The 15,001-nt window shown below is 45.8% G+C and overlaps 2 protein-coding genes across 8 annotated transcripts in view; one reads left to right on the top strand and one right to left on the bottom strand.

Moving 5' to 3' along the window:
• Positions 1-1,754: 1,754 nt before the first annotated feature.
• MED8 (mediator complex subunit 8) lies at positions 1,755-6,813 on the bottom strand. Of its 4 annotated transcripts, XM_053896443.1 has the most exons (8): positions 6,324-6,590; positions 5,252-5,370; positions 4,666-4,745; positions 4,424-4,568; positions 3,757-3,897; positions 3,480-3,561; positions 2,875-3,123; positions 1,755-2,083 (listed from the first exon to the last, which is right to left on the bottom strand). In XM_053896443.1, exons 4-8 carry the CDS (start codon positions 4,424-4,426, stop codon positions 2,019-2,021), a joined length of 540 nt encoding a protein of 179 aa, XP_053752418.1. In that variant the 5' UTR covers positions 4,427-4,568; positions 4,666-4,745; positions 5,252-5,370; positions 6,324-6,590; the 3' UTR covers positions 1,755-2,018. The 4 variants fall into 4 exon arrangements, with proteins under 4 accessions (XP_053752418.1, XP_019284511.2, XP_053752428.1 ...); XM_019428966.2 differs by lacking the exons at positions 4,666-4,745; positions 6,324-6,590 and adding an exon at positions 6,711-6,813; XM_053896453.1 differs by lacking the exon at positions 4,666-4,745 and having other exon boundaries at positions 5,237-5,370.
• Positions 6,814-6,841: 28 nt separating this feature from the next.
• The window catches only part of SZT2 (SZT2 subunit of KICSTOR complex), a 52,172-nt gene continuing 44,012 nt past the window's right edge, over positions 6,842-15,001 (top strand). For all 4 annotated transcript variants that reach the window (XM_053896391.1, XM_019428959.2, XM_019428960.2 and 1 more), the window contains exon 1: positions 6,842-6,947. In XM_053896391.1, coding sequence (XP_053752366.1) covers positions 6,921-6,947 — 27 coding nt within the window. In that variant the 5' untranslated portion in view covers positions 6,842-6,920. The remainder of the gene's footprint in view (positions 6,948-15,001) is intronic.

The following is a 15,001-nucleotide window of genomic DNA, read 5'->3' as shown; positions in this document are numbered from 1 at the left end:
GAGAAGTACCACTTGAACTCCACTCAACATGATAGTTAGCTCTGAGACTTCCAGCAGGAAGGGAAAAGGTAAGATCAGGAACACCCGAGTGGGCTGACAGAGCAATAAGGCAGTACTGTTGAAATGGAGGAAAGGTCCGGCATTGTCTTAGAGCTGGTAACAGGACTCCCCGCGCTATTGTGTGCTACGATTAGTGCACTTTATGGGTACCATTTCTTGTCTTGATGGAACAGGAATGGATGTGACATCAGGGACCACTTTTCCAGTACTTTGCTGCCACAGCCTGGCAGAACTCTGCCCGGCACCAAACAAATGCCAGAGTACTGGTGTGCGACAGAAGAGAACAGAAAAAAGGCAGCTGGAAGGTATGAACAGGCTCTCCTCAAACCTCTCGGGACTTTTAGATCAAAGATAATCAGAGCTAAGAAAACGTTTGAGAGAGAACAAATTAGAATTGCCTTGCATCAACTTTGAAAGTCTCTGACATATAGTCTCTGACCTCGCTATTAGCTCTCTTATAAATCGCTATCGGCTAACACTGACACAATGGCCATCAATTTAAATAACTTTATTCAGGGGCACCTGGGTTGCTTAGTTGGTTAAGTGGCCGACTTCAGCTCAGGTCATGATCTCAGTTCGTGGGTTCGAGCCCCGCATTGGGCTCTGTGCTGACAGCTCAGAGCTTGGAGCCTGCTTCGGATTCTGTGTCTCCCTCTCTCTCTGCCCCTCTCCTGCTCACATTCTGTCTCTCAAATATGAATAAACGTTAAAAAAGAAAATTTTAATAATTTTATTCAGAGAAACCCTTTGGTCTTCTGCTGACTCAACACCTGCCCCTGCCTGCAAAGGAGCCCCCTTAGGCTACAGACCTGACTCACTCTGCTCTTCAGCTTTATAAAAGCAGGCGAAGGTACTGGTGGCTGTTCCCACCCACCAGCAGTCTGGCTCAGGTTTGATCACAGTTTCAGTGGACTGGAGGAAAGCCATCCTGGCTGGAGTCCAGGAATTAGGTACTATTATGAGGTTAACTAACCCCTGATGAACCATGGTGTGAAGTGGAATTCCCCTCCCCCTCCAAAGTAAGAAAATCTTTCGTGTGTATGGAGTGGGGTAAAGGACAGAGGACTTTGTAACTAGCTCCCAGGGAACAGCTGAACTGGCTTCTTAGAGGAGAGGAGGAGAGCAGGCCCAAGCTTCACCAGAGCTGCAGCTGGACCGTCAGACCCAGTTCAGAAGACTTGTTGCCTGCAGGTTGGAGAGACGGCCGGGATGGAAGCTGAGCAGGGAAGCCTACAGAGCCAGTGTGCCTCTAAGGACACATAAAGGTTGTGACAGTTTCCGGGAGCACAAAATCAGCACAGGCTTTCAAACAGAACAGAGCAGTCCATGACCTTGTGTCTAGCACCTCACCACTGACACGAAGCACTATCACATCACCCTAAGTTCTGGATCGAGGATTGAGGAGGGCAGTAGGGAGATGTGGCTGTAGAAGCTATCATTTATTGGGGCGCCTCGGTGGCTCAGTCAGTTATGCATCCGACTCTCGGTTTTGGCTCAGGTCATGAGCTCACAGTTTGTGGGTTTGAGCCCCGCGTTGGGCTCCATGCTAACAGCGCGGAGCCTGCTTGGGATTCTCTCTCTCTCTGCCCCTCCCCTGCTCGCTCTTTTGTCTCTCTCTCAACATAAAAAAAAAAAAAAACAAAAAAAACCACTATCATTTATTGAATACCCATTATTTCACACACTGTACTAAGTGTTTTACATTCATTTTCTCATTTTAATCCTCACAACAACCCTATGAGGTAGGTTATCACCATTTATAAACAAGAAAACGGGTTCAGAAAAATTAGGTCACTTGCCCAAGGTCACACAGTCAGTCAGTGGTGAAGCTGGGATTTGTCTGGTGCTGAAAGCTCACATTCTTTTTATTGTACACATCTAGTTCCGCTTTGGGCAAAAGGCAATTTCACTGCCCACCTCTGCAAAGAGCACCTGGGAGTGGGGATTGCCAGCCACACTCACCGCTGGTAGGGATGCATTGAAGCTGACTTGATGTTGGTTTTTATTCCACTTGGCATTTTTCCTGAAAGGAACACAAAGAAAGATACCTGAAGCACAGTAAGATTTTCACGATAAATCAGACAGGTGGTCTCTCAAGTTCCCTTCTGCCACCACTCTCATCTCAGAACCTCTGCAGCCCCGGGTAGCAACGATCAGAGGTGTGGTTCTTGACCAGCCCTCTCCCTGAAGGTGTCTGGGAGGGAGGGGCTCATAGGGAAGGGGTCAGAACACACCCCAGCAGTCTCCTGCTCAGCTACTCCCAGACAAAACAGCTAGACCCCATTTAATGTCACAGGTGGAAGAGTATGTTCTCTCTAATTGTAATTGTTCCTTTTCTTAGACAGCTTTGAAAGAAAATGCCTCTTCCAGCTACTCACGTCTGAATTCCCCCACACCGTTCTCGCAACTATCAACTGGAAGCAGAAAGACAAGACACAGAGAAGAGTACGTGGAGCTTGCCTATTTATCAATCCTCAGTGCACCTAGCAGATGGTCTCCACTGAAGGTTGACCATTGCTTTCTTTAAGAAACGACCCTGACGGCACACATGATACCCAGAGTAAATGGGACAGAAAGGTATTTGAGACAGAACTCTATAATGGGGATGGGAGGTGCAGTCTCTGCTGCTCCAAGTTTTTCCTTTCTCTGGTGCCTGCTACAGAGTCGCAAATGAGATTTTTACTCCTGAAAAGTGTTTTCTGGGTCACAGTTCAAAAAGAAAAGGAGAAAATCTCCAGCTCTGAGATGGTGGGGGCCCATTCCATCCAGCTTATCCCTACTTCCCTGCTCAAGGTCATCCCCTGCCCACCTTACCTGTTTGACCTGCTTGGGCCATCTGCACCCCACTGAGCATTGGCTGCTGCTGGCTTGGAGCTCCTGCCATCTGCACTTGCTGTAATCCTGAGGCTCCTGCAAGGATTGTGCCGGCTCCTGGCTGGCCTGGCTGGCCAGGACCACTGCTACCTGAAGGTCTCCAGTTAGACAGCCCCTTCCCAAAGGCCACAGCTGCTACTAAGGCATTGGTGTCTGCAGGGTTAAAGGTCTGCTTGTTCGGCCGAAGACCTGAAGAAAAAGGTTAAGCGAGGAGCCTGAGGTTCGCCTCTGACCCTGGACTGAACGTAGCAGCAGGAAGACCAATATGGGCACCAGGGCCTGAGCAGCGTCCACACTCAATGGCAGCCCCGAGGAAGAGCCAAAAGACCCCCACAACTATCTGGGAGCTCTCCCTTCTCATTTTACCCACACCCTCCACCTGCTCTAGGGCAAGCCCTAACTACAAAAAGCTAACAGAACGGAGCATACCCTTTCCTAAGCAGTTCATTCTTACGTCCTCACCTCGCCACTACCCAAACCACCATTCCTATCCCAATGATCTATCCTCCTTTTCCTTCTTCATTTTGCCACCAGTCCCTCCATACCTCCACTCTCTGATTCCCGCTCCTCTTTGCTGATTTTCTCCAGGAGGTTTGAGCACATTTTATTCAAGCTCTGGATCTGCTTCTGTAACAAACATACATTTGTGCAGAGATCAGGCCATTGACCAGAAATGATGACGGTGAAGTTTCTTCCTTGTGCTCCTCCAGGGGCAACTTATAGGTAAACCATGCATCCCTACCAGGCGCACACGGTAAATCCTAGCTTCTCACGATGGGGTTCGGGGCGCTAGGGGGCAGCAGGGCAGGGACTCAGTCCAACCTGAGCCACATCAGCACCAATACGGGCAGCATCTGTTGTTAGTTGCTTCTCTTGCTCTTCAACCTCAGGATCAGGCTTGGTTCTCAGATGGTCAGGGACCACCTCATGGCTGAAAACAGGCACTCGTCCTTCAGTCTGCCGCTGTAACACACAGATTTTACTGATCCTCCTATGCAATTCACGAAGAGTTGATCTGGCCCGATATACAGTTCCTTCCATAGGCAAATAGTACATTTTCAGGGAAGACTACACCTGACACTTCCAATACCTAGCTTCCTAGGACACTAGTCCGCTTACTCCATGCTTCATTTCTGTCTCCTCACACAGGTTTCTACCAGACCCAGGGGCAAGTTTCCCTTTGCTACATTTTAATAAAAGATTGAAATAGACAAAATCACAACAGAACATACCTCTTGCTCAAGATAGGTCTTGGAGAAGAAAGATCTTTGCCTTGGGGACATAAGCCTCAGGGTTATTTGGTACTATTGGAGAGTGGCTCCTCAACTCTAGAGGGACAAAAAGCAAGGCCTCCAAAATGCAGCCTTTGCTTTCTACTGCCACAAACTACTCCTCATTCAGAACTTCCAAAGTAACCCAGCAACAATTATGCTCTAAGTTCTCATCTAAGAATTTAATTTCCCACACTGTACCCTTCTCCTCCTCTTACCATGAGATCCTCATCTCGGTCTGGGGACAACACCAGAGGGATGATAACCTGGTTACGGAACAGTGGTGTCTTTTCGTGCTTCAAGACCTTGTTCAAAGTATTCAACTGTCCAGAGAGCAAGGCAAAGCTGTCCAGAACAGAGGGCCTGGTGGTGATAAGGAAGCGTCAGAATGTCTCAGTCAAGTAGCCTTGAAGGGGTCCTTCAGATTAGGAACACCCAGGCTCACCCCAAAAAGACTCACTGCACTACAGCTGGACTGGCAGGTACCAGACTGGCTCCCAGGGATTGTGGGGTTAGGAAAGAGGGACATACTTTCAGTTTCTAGCAGAGATGGAAAAATAAGGCAGTTTGTTACTTGAATGGGGTGAGATCCAGTGGCAAAATAAGAACCATGGCTATACTTATCACTAAAAACTCAGAAACTGGGTAAAATTCTCCTTTCCGGCCTGAAAATAGGATCCACACTTCCATAGTAGGTTGAACCTGAAAAGACTCAGCAGCAACTGTGGTAAGAGACCCAGGATGAACACTGCATTCTTACTATAGTGGGTGGATTACTGAGGGAGTACCTCCTCCCAGAGATGTCAAAGGGTGAGAATCAAAAGCTAAAAAGACCTTGGGTTGGGAAACTAGGCATTTCTCTACTTCCTTGCCACAGAGGCCCTAAGCCAAATTTCACTTGTTAAATGTTGGGAAACCCAGCTCTTACCAAACCAAAAGATGTTTGCAAAGTGATAAACTGTGATATCACTGGAGATACCCGGTCCACCAGGAGGCCTAGCCCCCCACCCATGGAGCCCTCCTTGGCTTACCCTGGCAACCCTTACCAGGTCAGCCGGTCATACTCGTTCTCCAACTTGTAAATGAAACTCCCCAGTGAGTTCTTCAGATCAGCCACTTGACTCAGCAGTGCATCTAATGATGCCTCAAGCTGCTTCTCCTCCCTCTGCACCAACAGGAACAGGTGGGTTACCCAGATAGGTGTATGACACATACAGAGGAAGGCTGAAGAGCCAGGATGACAGTGTGCAACACCAGTCGAGAAACACAGGATCTCACTCGCACAGGAGAGCGTGGTTTTCTATCTTTGGTATTTGGGTTACAGACAGCATCAACCCTCAGACCTTTCAATCCATTCGCCTGACCTCAATTCCTCCTTTCTCTCATCGTCTCCTAATTCACGTCTGGCTTTTCTCTGTGTTAGATACACTCTATACTCTCTCACTGAGACATTTTCACCAGACCTAATGCCTGGGCTTTATAATCTTTTGTGAACCCCTGCAGCACATGTACTCCAACTTCTCCTGTACTAGAACCTGCCTTGTGAGAGTGGCAGTCTTGCCAAAGACACAATCCCTGGGAAACCTACCTACACATGAAGGTTTCCCTGAATACCAGGCTTGTACCACCACCGCCCACCCCACCCCCCACCTCCCACTCTTCATTTGCCCTCAGCATTTGATGTTTTCAAGCTTCTTCTTGCTGAATTAATCAGCACCCATTTTTTTTCTCAATGCCAATATTTCTGTATCTCTTTCACAAGCTCAGTCAACTGAACAACATTTACTGACAGCGGACCAGGTGCAAGAAAGTAAGTGGCAAGTGAAAAACAAAACAAAACAAAACAAAACAAAATGCATATGCTCCTGAGCACCAGAGAAACAATTTTAAACGCTAGGGTATCCGCAAAGCGTTTTCCTCCCATCTGGGGTCTCCAGTTTTACTTCATTTCTCCATCCTTAATAACTAACCGGCTCAGGCTGGGAAGAAAGATGCAAAATTGTCTTGCAAACTCGCCAACGTGCAAGACAGGGGCCTGGATCCTGGGTTCCACCCACAGCCTCAGATTATAATTAGCTTAGCTTTTGGCCACCGCCCCCCGCCCAACAATTCCTTCACCTCTTGGGCTGCTCTCCAATTCCAGATCCCCTGTTACGTCTGCATCCAACAGAGTCCATCCAACGACCTAGGCCGGGGCCTGAGCCAACACGCCTCCTTCTTGAGCCATCTTCCTTGGATCGCATTTCAACTTTGCCAGTTTACAGCCTGACCCTTTCGCGCACCCCAGCAAGTCAGCGGGGCCTCTTTCCACACGACTCGGCAGTCCGGGCCCCACCCCCACCTCTCCATTCGGTCGCGCCCCCCATCCCGCGGTCCCTTACTCGTCAGCTGCGGGCTCTAACCCCTCCTCTCAGCCCCAACTCCTCACCCTCCCCTCGGCCAGCCCGCTATCGACCCCGCTACCCGAAACCAGCTAGCGGTCAACAGTCCCAAGCCCGCTCTCACCTGCATTGCGGCGTCAGTGTAGGCGGCAACGACTTCCCCTTCCGGTTTCCTAGTCCGAGAGCCTCGCTGAGAGGTCTTCGTCCCCCAATCAGGAAACTCAGAACTCGGTCCTCCCACTCACTTCCGGTTCCTGCGGGACGCTTGTAGCCGGGTCAGGGGTCACGAGTGGAGCATCTTCTCTGGCCCGGGCCGGCGCGGGAGGGCTGTGTGATGGCCTCGGAGCGCCCGGAGCCGGAGGTGAGGGGCGGGCGGGTGCAAGGCTGGGCACTGGGCCCCGAGCTCCGAGGAGGAGGATCCGGCGGCCTGGCACGGCGGTGGCCTCCTCCCCGTCTGGGGGAGGCCCTGCCCCGTAGGCCCGACCATTGAACCTCCTTCCCTCGGCCCGCAGTTTTGTCGGGGGGCTGGAGCAGAAACCCGTCGCCGTCGCTTTGGTTTGGTTACTGAAATTTAAGACACGTCGCTGACTCTGGGGCTTTCGTATTCTTTGATCTTAATAATGCTATTAACAAAATCTGTAGTTTGATTTTCTGCTGCAGTTTCCGTGGGCAGCACGGCAGTAGGCATCGATGGTTTATGCATTTCTCCAAACATCGGAATGCCGTAGACAGCATGAATTAATTTAGTTCTAGCGCTCGTGCATTTGGGGAGCAGCTTTGGTTTCGCGAAAAAACATTTTTGACTCGGAGTGAAACCTCGTCCAGCATTGGCACTGCCATTTAGCTATCTGTGCAACTTTGGGCAAGTCTTGATTTCCAGGATCCTGTTTCTTTCTTCATAAAATACCTGTCTTATGGTGTGTTGTGAGGACTTGACGTGTTAAACCAGAAAATGCACAGGAGGCATCGATTAGGTGCCAAGGACCACGCGAGGAACTCATACATGCATTACGTTATTAAAACTTAGGCGAAGAATGTGGCAGTATCCGCTCTCATTTACAGATAAAGGAATTGAAAAGTGAGGGAGGTTAAGTACCTTACCCAAGTGCTCCTCAGCTGGGGACTAGCAGAGTTGAAGTTAGAAGACCTGAGCATAAAATCTCTCAGCTTTGGAAAAAACGGAACACTAGAACAGGTGCCCAGTGATGTAAGAGAATATATGAGTAGGTGGGAAGGGTCAAGGATGTGTAGAATGACAAAAATAGAAGTCATTTATTGAATGAGTACTGCATGCCAGGCACCATTCTAGATGCTTTGCCAATATCAATTAATCCTCTTGTCCTAGACACTTTTATCATCTCCCATCTTTCAGTTGTGGAAATTGAAACACAGAGATCCTTGCAGCATAGTTACACAGCTAGTAAGTAGGGGAGCCAGGACTCCCAAAACAGGTGGCCTGGTCCCAGATCTTGTGTTTTTAACCATAGTGATTATAGTATAAATAATAAAATAGCCACAGGATGGTAAGTCTCCAGTTTGTTGGGATTTGGTGTTATGAAACCCAAGATTAAGTAGGAAACTCTACCCTATTTTAAAGAATCAGACATGTTCACAAAGAAGCCATACATCTGAAATGTCAATACTGAGAAAGACTGAAAGAATTTGGAGTACCTCTCCGCAAGAATTAAGATGAGAGGAAATGGAGGCACCTGGGTGGCTCAGTAGGTAACGGTTAAGCGGTTAAGCGTTCAACTTAGCTCAGGTCATGATCTTTCGGTTCACAAGTTCAAGCCTCGCCTCAGGCTCTGTGCTGACGGCTCAGAGCCTGGAGCCTGCTTCAGATTCTGTGCCTCCCTCTCTCTCTGCCCCTCCCCTGCTCTCTCTGTCTCTCTGGTCTCTCTCTCTCTCTCTCAAAAATAAATAAACATTTAAAAAACAACAGCAGTGGGACGCCTGGGTGGCTTAGTTCGGCTCAGGTCATGATCTCGTGGTCCGTGAGTTCGAGCCCCGCGTCGGGCTCTGTGCTGACAGCTCAGAGCCTAGCCTGGAGCCTGTTTAGGATTCTGTGTCTCCCTCTCTCTGACCCTCCCCCGTTCATGCTCTGTCTCTCTCTGTCTCAAAAATAAATAAACGTTAAAAAAAAAAAAAAAAGAAATGAACTTTTAAAAAAATAAAAATTTAAAAAAATAAAAAATAAATAAAAAACAACAGCAGCAAAGATGAGAGGAAATGGGATGTTGTAGCAAAATACGACATACCTTTCAGGCAGGTGGTGTAAAACAGCACTGTCCAATAGAAATCTAATAGAAGGCGTGTATGCAAATTTTCTAGTAGACACATTTAAAATGGTAAAAAGAAACAGAGGAAATCAATTTTAATAATGTATTTTATTTATATATATTTCCAAGATATTATTTCAACAGGTAATAAGTATTAAAAACTATGAGCTACTTATCATTCTTTTTTGTACCAAATCTTTAAAAATCCAGTGTGTATTTTACACTTGGAGCACATCTCATTTTGGACTTTTGGACTCACAACATTTCAGGTTCTCAGTAGCCCCATTTGGTAGTGGCTACCATATTGATCAGTGCAGATCTATAGTAGCTTGGAGTCAAGACACATACTTCTGGGAGCCTCATTCAGCCAAAAGTTAAGCATCTGTTAAGTTCTTGATTTGCATTCCTGAAAATTTTATCTCAGAAAGTAAAGGGAGTGAAGTTTGCCCCTGGGCAGAAAAGTCACTGACTTTGAGAGGTTGTTACAATCCGAAGAGACAAAATTGGGCATAGTCAGATTTAAGAAATCATTCATTCATCATATATTTAAAATAGTTTATGAGTGCTGTGGATTCAGAATCGTTCTAGGTATCAGGGTGGATACCGAGCAGTGTGAGACAGACATGTCCTCTATTTTAATAGAGTAAACAAACATTGAATTATAATAAGGGCTGCAAAGGAAAACTACAGAATTAATGAGTGTTTAAAAGAGGTTCTTAACAGACTTTGTTAAGAAGTGTGTGGGGCGGGGGTGGTTTGGGATGCCTTCTCAGAGAAATGACACTTCAGCCTGAAGACCAAGTAGAAGTTGGCCACGAGAAGAGGCAGAGCCCATCACAGGCAGAGGCAATAGTGAAAATCCTGATGTGAGAAGGAGCGTAGAGCCCTCAGAGAACAGAAGCAGCAGCTGCTAGTGTGGGTGCAATGTGACAATGAGAACAGCTAACACTTCCAGAGTGCTTACTAAGTATCACCTAATCCTTGTAAAATCTCCACAAAATAGGCACTATTATTTTCCTGATGGCACAGATGAGGAAACTAAGGCACAGTAACTTCACCAAGGCCTTGTATTAATAAGCAGCAACAGAACCAACGTTTGATCCCTCTAGGTGCTCTAAATTGGCAAGAGATTGGTAAGAGATGAGAAGAAGATTCAGGCTGAGTCCATGCTAGAGGTTCAGGACTTATGTGGCATAAGTCCAGTGGTAAGGAGCCTTCAGACAGTTCAAGGGAGAAAATGTCTACATGACTTCATGGGATTCTTTATTTTTAATTTTTTTTTTTTTTTTTTTATTAGCATGAGCGCACGTGAGCGGGGAAGAGAGGCAGAGAGAGACAGAGAGAATCCCACGACCCTGGAATCATGACCTGAGCCAGTGTCAAGAGTCGGATGCAGCCGACTGAGCCATCCAGGCGCTCCTCATGGGATTCTGTTAGAAAACAGCATAATGGTTGGAAAAGGCTTCAAAAATTATTTATACCTTAACCACAAAGGGACAGGTGCAAAGAACAAACAAAAAACAAATTGAGACGGGCGATGTTTCCGTCATCCTGATATATATGGTATGCAGTACAGTGCCTAATAATGGATTATTCATCTTGTAAATGGTATGTAGGCCTCAATAAATGTTCCAGAGAATGACAGGCTTCCTCTACCATTGTTCTCATTCTCACGTTTAATTGCAGCAACATCCTTATGAAGTAGATATTCTTACCCACATGTTATCGATGAAGAAGCTGAGTCCTGGAAAAATTAAGTAAATTGTTCAAGCTCACATAGATAGCAAGTAGTAGAACCAGATTTCAGTCCAGGTCTCTGACTCTGAAACCCTGCTTTCTCTTTGCCAGATTAGTCCCAAGAGTAATGCATTTCAGACTCAGGGAGATTACGTATTAGGGCATTGAAGCTCCATGTGAGTGTGGATGCCGAGAGAATACAGCTAATTCAGGGTTTGTCAAAGCGGAAGAATCACTTGGGGAGCTTGTTAAATTTAGATTCCTGAGTCCTGTCAACTCGAATTCGGTTGGTTTGGCTGGGGCCCAGGAATCTATATCTTAATAAGCACCTCGCCACTCTCATGCACCTGGTCCTTGGATCATACTTTGAAAAATACTATTTTAGCTGCTTAAATTCTTATGTTTTCTGGTTCTGATCAATTACATCTTGAATGTGAGGCAAACTTCAAGATGATGGTTTGAACATGTTGCTGTTGACTTCGAAGGGTCATGTTTGAGGGAGAAATGTGAGAAAGATTAAGTTAGGCCAATGTTCCTGGTTTCAAGAGAGTGGATTCTGTAAGAACTGGTTGATGATCTAACTACGTAAGCTTCACTTGGCCTTGGACAGTCAGTCCATCATTCAAAATAACATTTATTTGTTCGTTTTAGTTTGAGAGAGCATGTGTGAGCACAAGCAGAGGAGGGGCAGAGAGAGAGAGAGAGGGAGAGAGAGAGAGAGAGAGAGAGAGAGAGAGAGAGAGAGTTCCAAGCAGGCTCCACAGCAGGAGCCCGACACAGGGGCTTGATCCCACAGTCCTGGGATCAGGACCTGAGTCAAAACCAAGCGTCAGTCGCTCAACCGACTGAGCCACCCAGCACCCCTGTCATTCAAAATAACTTCGAAGACAAGGTGGAGAAATGGAAGCTGTACTGTAATGAAATCAAGCCGTCTACTAACTAATAATCTAAAGAACGTTTACTAATAGCACAGCACCCATCTGTGTCTTCCATCCGCTTTTTCTCCCCTTTTCCTCTTCACTTAGCAAACCCCAGTCAACCTTCAGTGTCACTTTCTCCTAAGATCCTAGCTTGGGTCAGGTTACTTTGTTATATGCTGCCATAGAACCACTTTCTTTTCCTTTGGCACACTTACTCAGTTTGTAATCATATAGTTAGTAGAATGATTATTTGATTAATTTTTTCTCCATTACAGGGTAAATGTTATGAGAGCAGAGAATGCCAGTTTTTGCTTTTCATGGTATCCTTAGGACCTAGCCTGGTGCTAGCCTGTAGCTGGCCCTCCATAAATTTGTTGACCGATGAATGAATGCACACCCACCTTGTCTTTGTCCTCTTTGGACAGGAATGAGGACTTGATGGCATCCTGATGAAATTAGCAGGGAAATTAAGCTGGAAAGAGATTTGCTAAAAGACAAAACAGGACTCTAGGTTTTACAATAGAATAAGAGACTGAATTTATCCAATATAACAGGACTAATTGAATAACTGGATATGTCCCAAAAAGCCAGCTGCATGAGGACAGAACAGAGGATGTGTCTTAACAGCAACACAAGTGAAAAAGTTACGGAGGTTCCCTGCGCCAACAGTATGGTAAAAGTCAGTCGGACTTAGGAGACTCTGAATCTGTGCCCTCACCTGGGTATTGTGTTCCATCCTAGCCCCCACATTTTGAGTTGAAACACAGACCAGCCTGAGTTCATAGGCATATGATCTAAGATATAGTGGGGAAACTTGAAACAATGCTCTTTAAGATTTACCTGAAGAACTCAGGAGATGTTTATTACAGAGAAACAGAGACTCAGGGCTGCCATCGGATGTTTGATAGATTCTCCTTTGGCAGAGGGTCAGACTTTCCTTTGGGTTTTATCCAGGGGTAAAACCAGAAATGGGTTAGATGTTTTCAAGAGAACAGATCTCAAGGTCAAGATTATATCAAGAAGACAGATTCTGGCTTAGTGTGAGGAAATATCCAGCTATGCCAGGTAAATGGGGACGAGCAAAAAAGCTGAACTGAATGGTTGTGCGGGACTTTCCAGACACAAAGCAGCAACTGATCAATGAATTGCTTGTTTTCACTTGTTACACTAATGCATGCATTTATACTTTCACACGCCATTGGGATACATGGTAGTGTTTTATGGAGGAGGAAAATAAAGTTCAAGTCCAGAGGCTCAGCTATCAAATCGCACTTTCTTTCAAAACAAATCGATTAGAACTCACACCCGCAGCCCTTCCCCAGATTCCAAGAACTGTAAAAAAGAGATAATATTTGAAAAGAAAATAGTAGTGAAAACCTGGTAAAAACAACTTTGGTGGAAGCAAAAGAAAAACCCAGACATAAAATAGGCTCGTTTTTCTATAAAGTGGATGAGGAAGGATGGGATCTCTTGGACAACACAGAGCAGACATTGCTAAAAATGAAAAGTTGGGAATCAGTGGTAAGAAATTCAGAACATAGCTCAAAACAGAAGAAACATAGCTTGGGAGAGCCATTTCCCTCACACATTCGGTCAACAAATATTTGAACACCTAGTACGTCTTGGCATTGTGCTGGTTGCTAGGGATACAGCAAAGGACAACATATAGACAAAAGCTTCTACCTCCTTAGAGCTTCTAGACTTGCAGGGGAAACAAAATTTACAAAGTACACAAATTCTTCATTATAAACTGGTGGGTGCCATGAAGAATTCTAAACTGCTTTGTGACTGTGTGACAGAAGTGAAACCTGTCATGCCTAACATAGTGCAGGGGATCATAGATTCGTTCGTGAAACCCAGAATCACCAACATTTTAGACCTAGAAGGTGGAGTGACCAAGTGTTCCCAATTGTTCTTATGGTGCTGACCCACGGGTGTGTGTTCTCCTCTGTTTAATCCATCTCAGTATGGGCCCAGATTCCTTCCTATGGTGTTTTCTTGCATAGCTGAAACAGGCTGGCATTTGGGGGAAAAAAAGTCTTTACTAACTACCAAAGAAGAACCAGAGGAATATAGTACTGGCATTAGTGTTAAGATTATCTCACCTTGAGAAGAGTTGTAGAGAAAAAGAGTTGTACTGATCATTAGCTTTAAACATCAACTTTGCTTTGCTTAGAACATATGGCAGATTCACTTATTCAGCAACTTGTATGGAGCATCTGATGTGCCAGGCACTGCTGTAGGCTCTGAAGATAGAATGATAAACAAAGGACTGCTGAATGCAGGTATCCTTCCTATTCTGATAGTACTCCCGGCCCCAGCCCATCCTTTCCTAGATAAGAGCCTTGGCAGGGATCCAGCACCATCAGTTAGACAAGAGTGGGCATCAATCTCACACCCACACCTGCTCAGCCAGTCCGGAGGGAGAGCTTGACTGGTTTAGGAGAGCATCCCATCCCGAGACCAAGGTCAGGCAGAGGGCAAGTGACTGCTGCACATTCCTTCTTGGCCGGTAGACCCTTTGCTGTTTCTAGCATCTTGGTGATAAGGGTGTACAATCTTAAGGGACCTTTTGAGGGGAATGGTGGTTAGAAATGATGGTAAATACCTGTATCTGATTTTTCTCACTAACTTGGAAATCATTCTGCAACTTACCGGTTTCCAGGGCTATCTTAGTCGTCCTTGATACAGTTTCATTCCTTCCTCCCCACTGCTTCCAATTAATCACTGATTGTTGTCTTATTCTAAAGGGTCCTTAAAATGGCAGCTAAGCTCACTTGTCTTGAAGGTTGCGTTAGCTGAGTGTGTGTGTGTGTGTGTGTGTGTGTGTGTGTGTGTGTGTAAAACCAGGCTTTGTCGATGAAAGGCAGTACTGGCTTTACATTCTGGCACAAGTGCTGTCTCATCGGAGACCAGTCTCAAACAGTTCACAGAATGGCTACTATGAGTAGCTCTGGTCTAGGCCACTGCCATCTCCCCTGGTTGTCAGGGGATCTTTCTGAATCACATGGTAGCCAGAGGGAATTTTTTTTTTTTTAAATGCAGATAAAATATTATAGCTCTGTGAAAAAAAACTTCAGTAGCTTGCTCCAACTCTTGGGAAAAATCCTTGGCCAGCACCTACCTTAGCCTGGCGTACAGAAGCAGCACAATAGAGAATAGTGTGATTTTAGGTAGTATAGAGACGTAACACAAAATAATATTGAATCCTATATCGATATTTCAGTTGCCTTTTTGTCTTTCTGATTATGACGGAGCATCCTTTATGCTTGTAGAGACCCATCGTGTTCTTTCTCGGGACCACTTCAAATCTTTTCTGTTCTTAAACCCCCAGTTTTATCCGCTTGTCGCTCTTCAGTAGTTGGGCTTTGCAGCTCATGAGGCCTGGGTCTGACTTCTGACCCTGCACCTACTAATTGTGTTAAATCATTTCACTTTTTTGGACCTCCGTTTGTTTCTGTTAAGTGTTTTATGTGAAG

The sequence above is a fragment of the Panthera pardus genome, unplaced genomic scaffold, assembly GCF_024362965.1.
Source record: "Panthera pardus isolate Hobbes unplaced genomic scaffold, ASM2436296v1 HiC_scaffold_11, whole genome shotgun sequence".
Taxonomy (NCBI): Eukaryota; Metazoa; Chordata; class Mammalia; order Carnivora; family Felidae; genus Panthera; species Panthera pardus.
The sequence above is the reverse complement of the archived record's forward strand: the minus strand, read 5'-3'. Positions and strand labels throughout refer to the sequence as shown.

What these genes read in the sequence shown, in the direction of transcription:
- MED8 (XM_019428966.2), bottom strand. An exon ending in ACCGAGATGAGGATCTCATG is followed by an intron (nt 3,898 to 4,423) that starts GTAAGAGGAGGA and finishes TGTGTGTTACAG; the next exon opens with CGGCAGACTGAAGGACGAGT. An exon ending in GCGGGAATCAGAGAGTGGAG is followed by an intron (nt 3,124 to 3,479) that starts GTATGGAGGGAC and finishes CTTTTTCTTCAG; the next exon opens with GTCTTCGGCCGAACAAGCAG.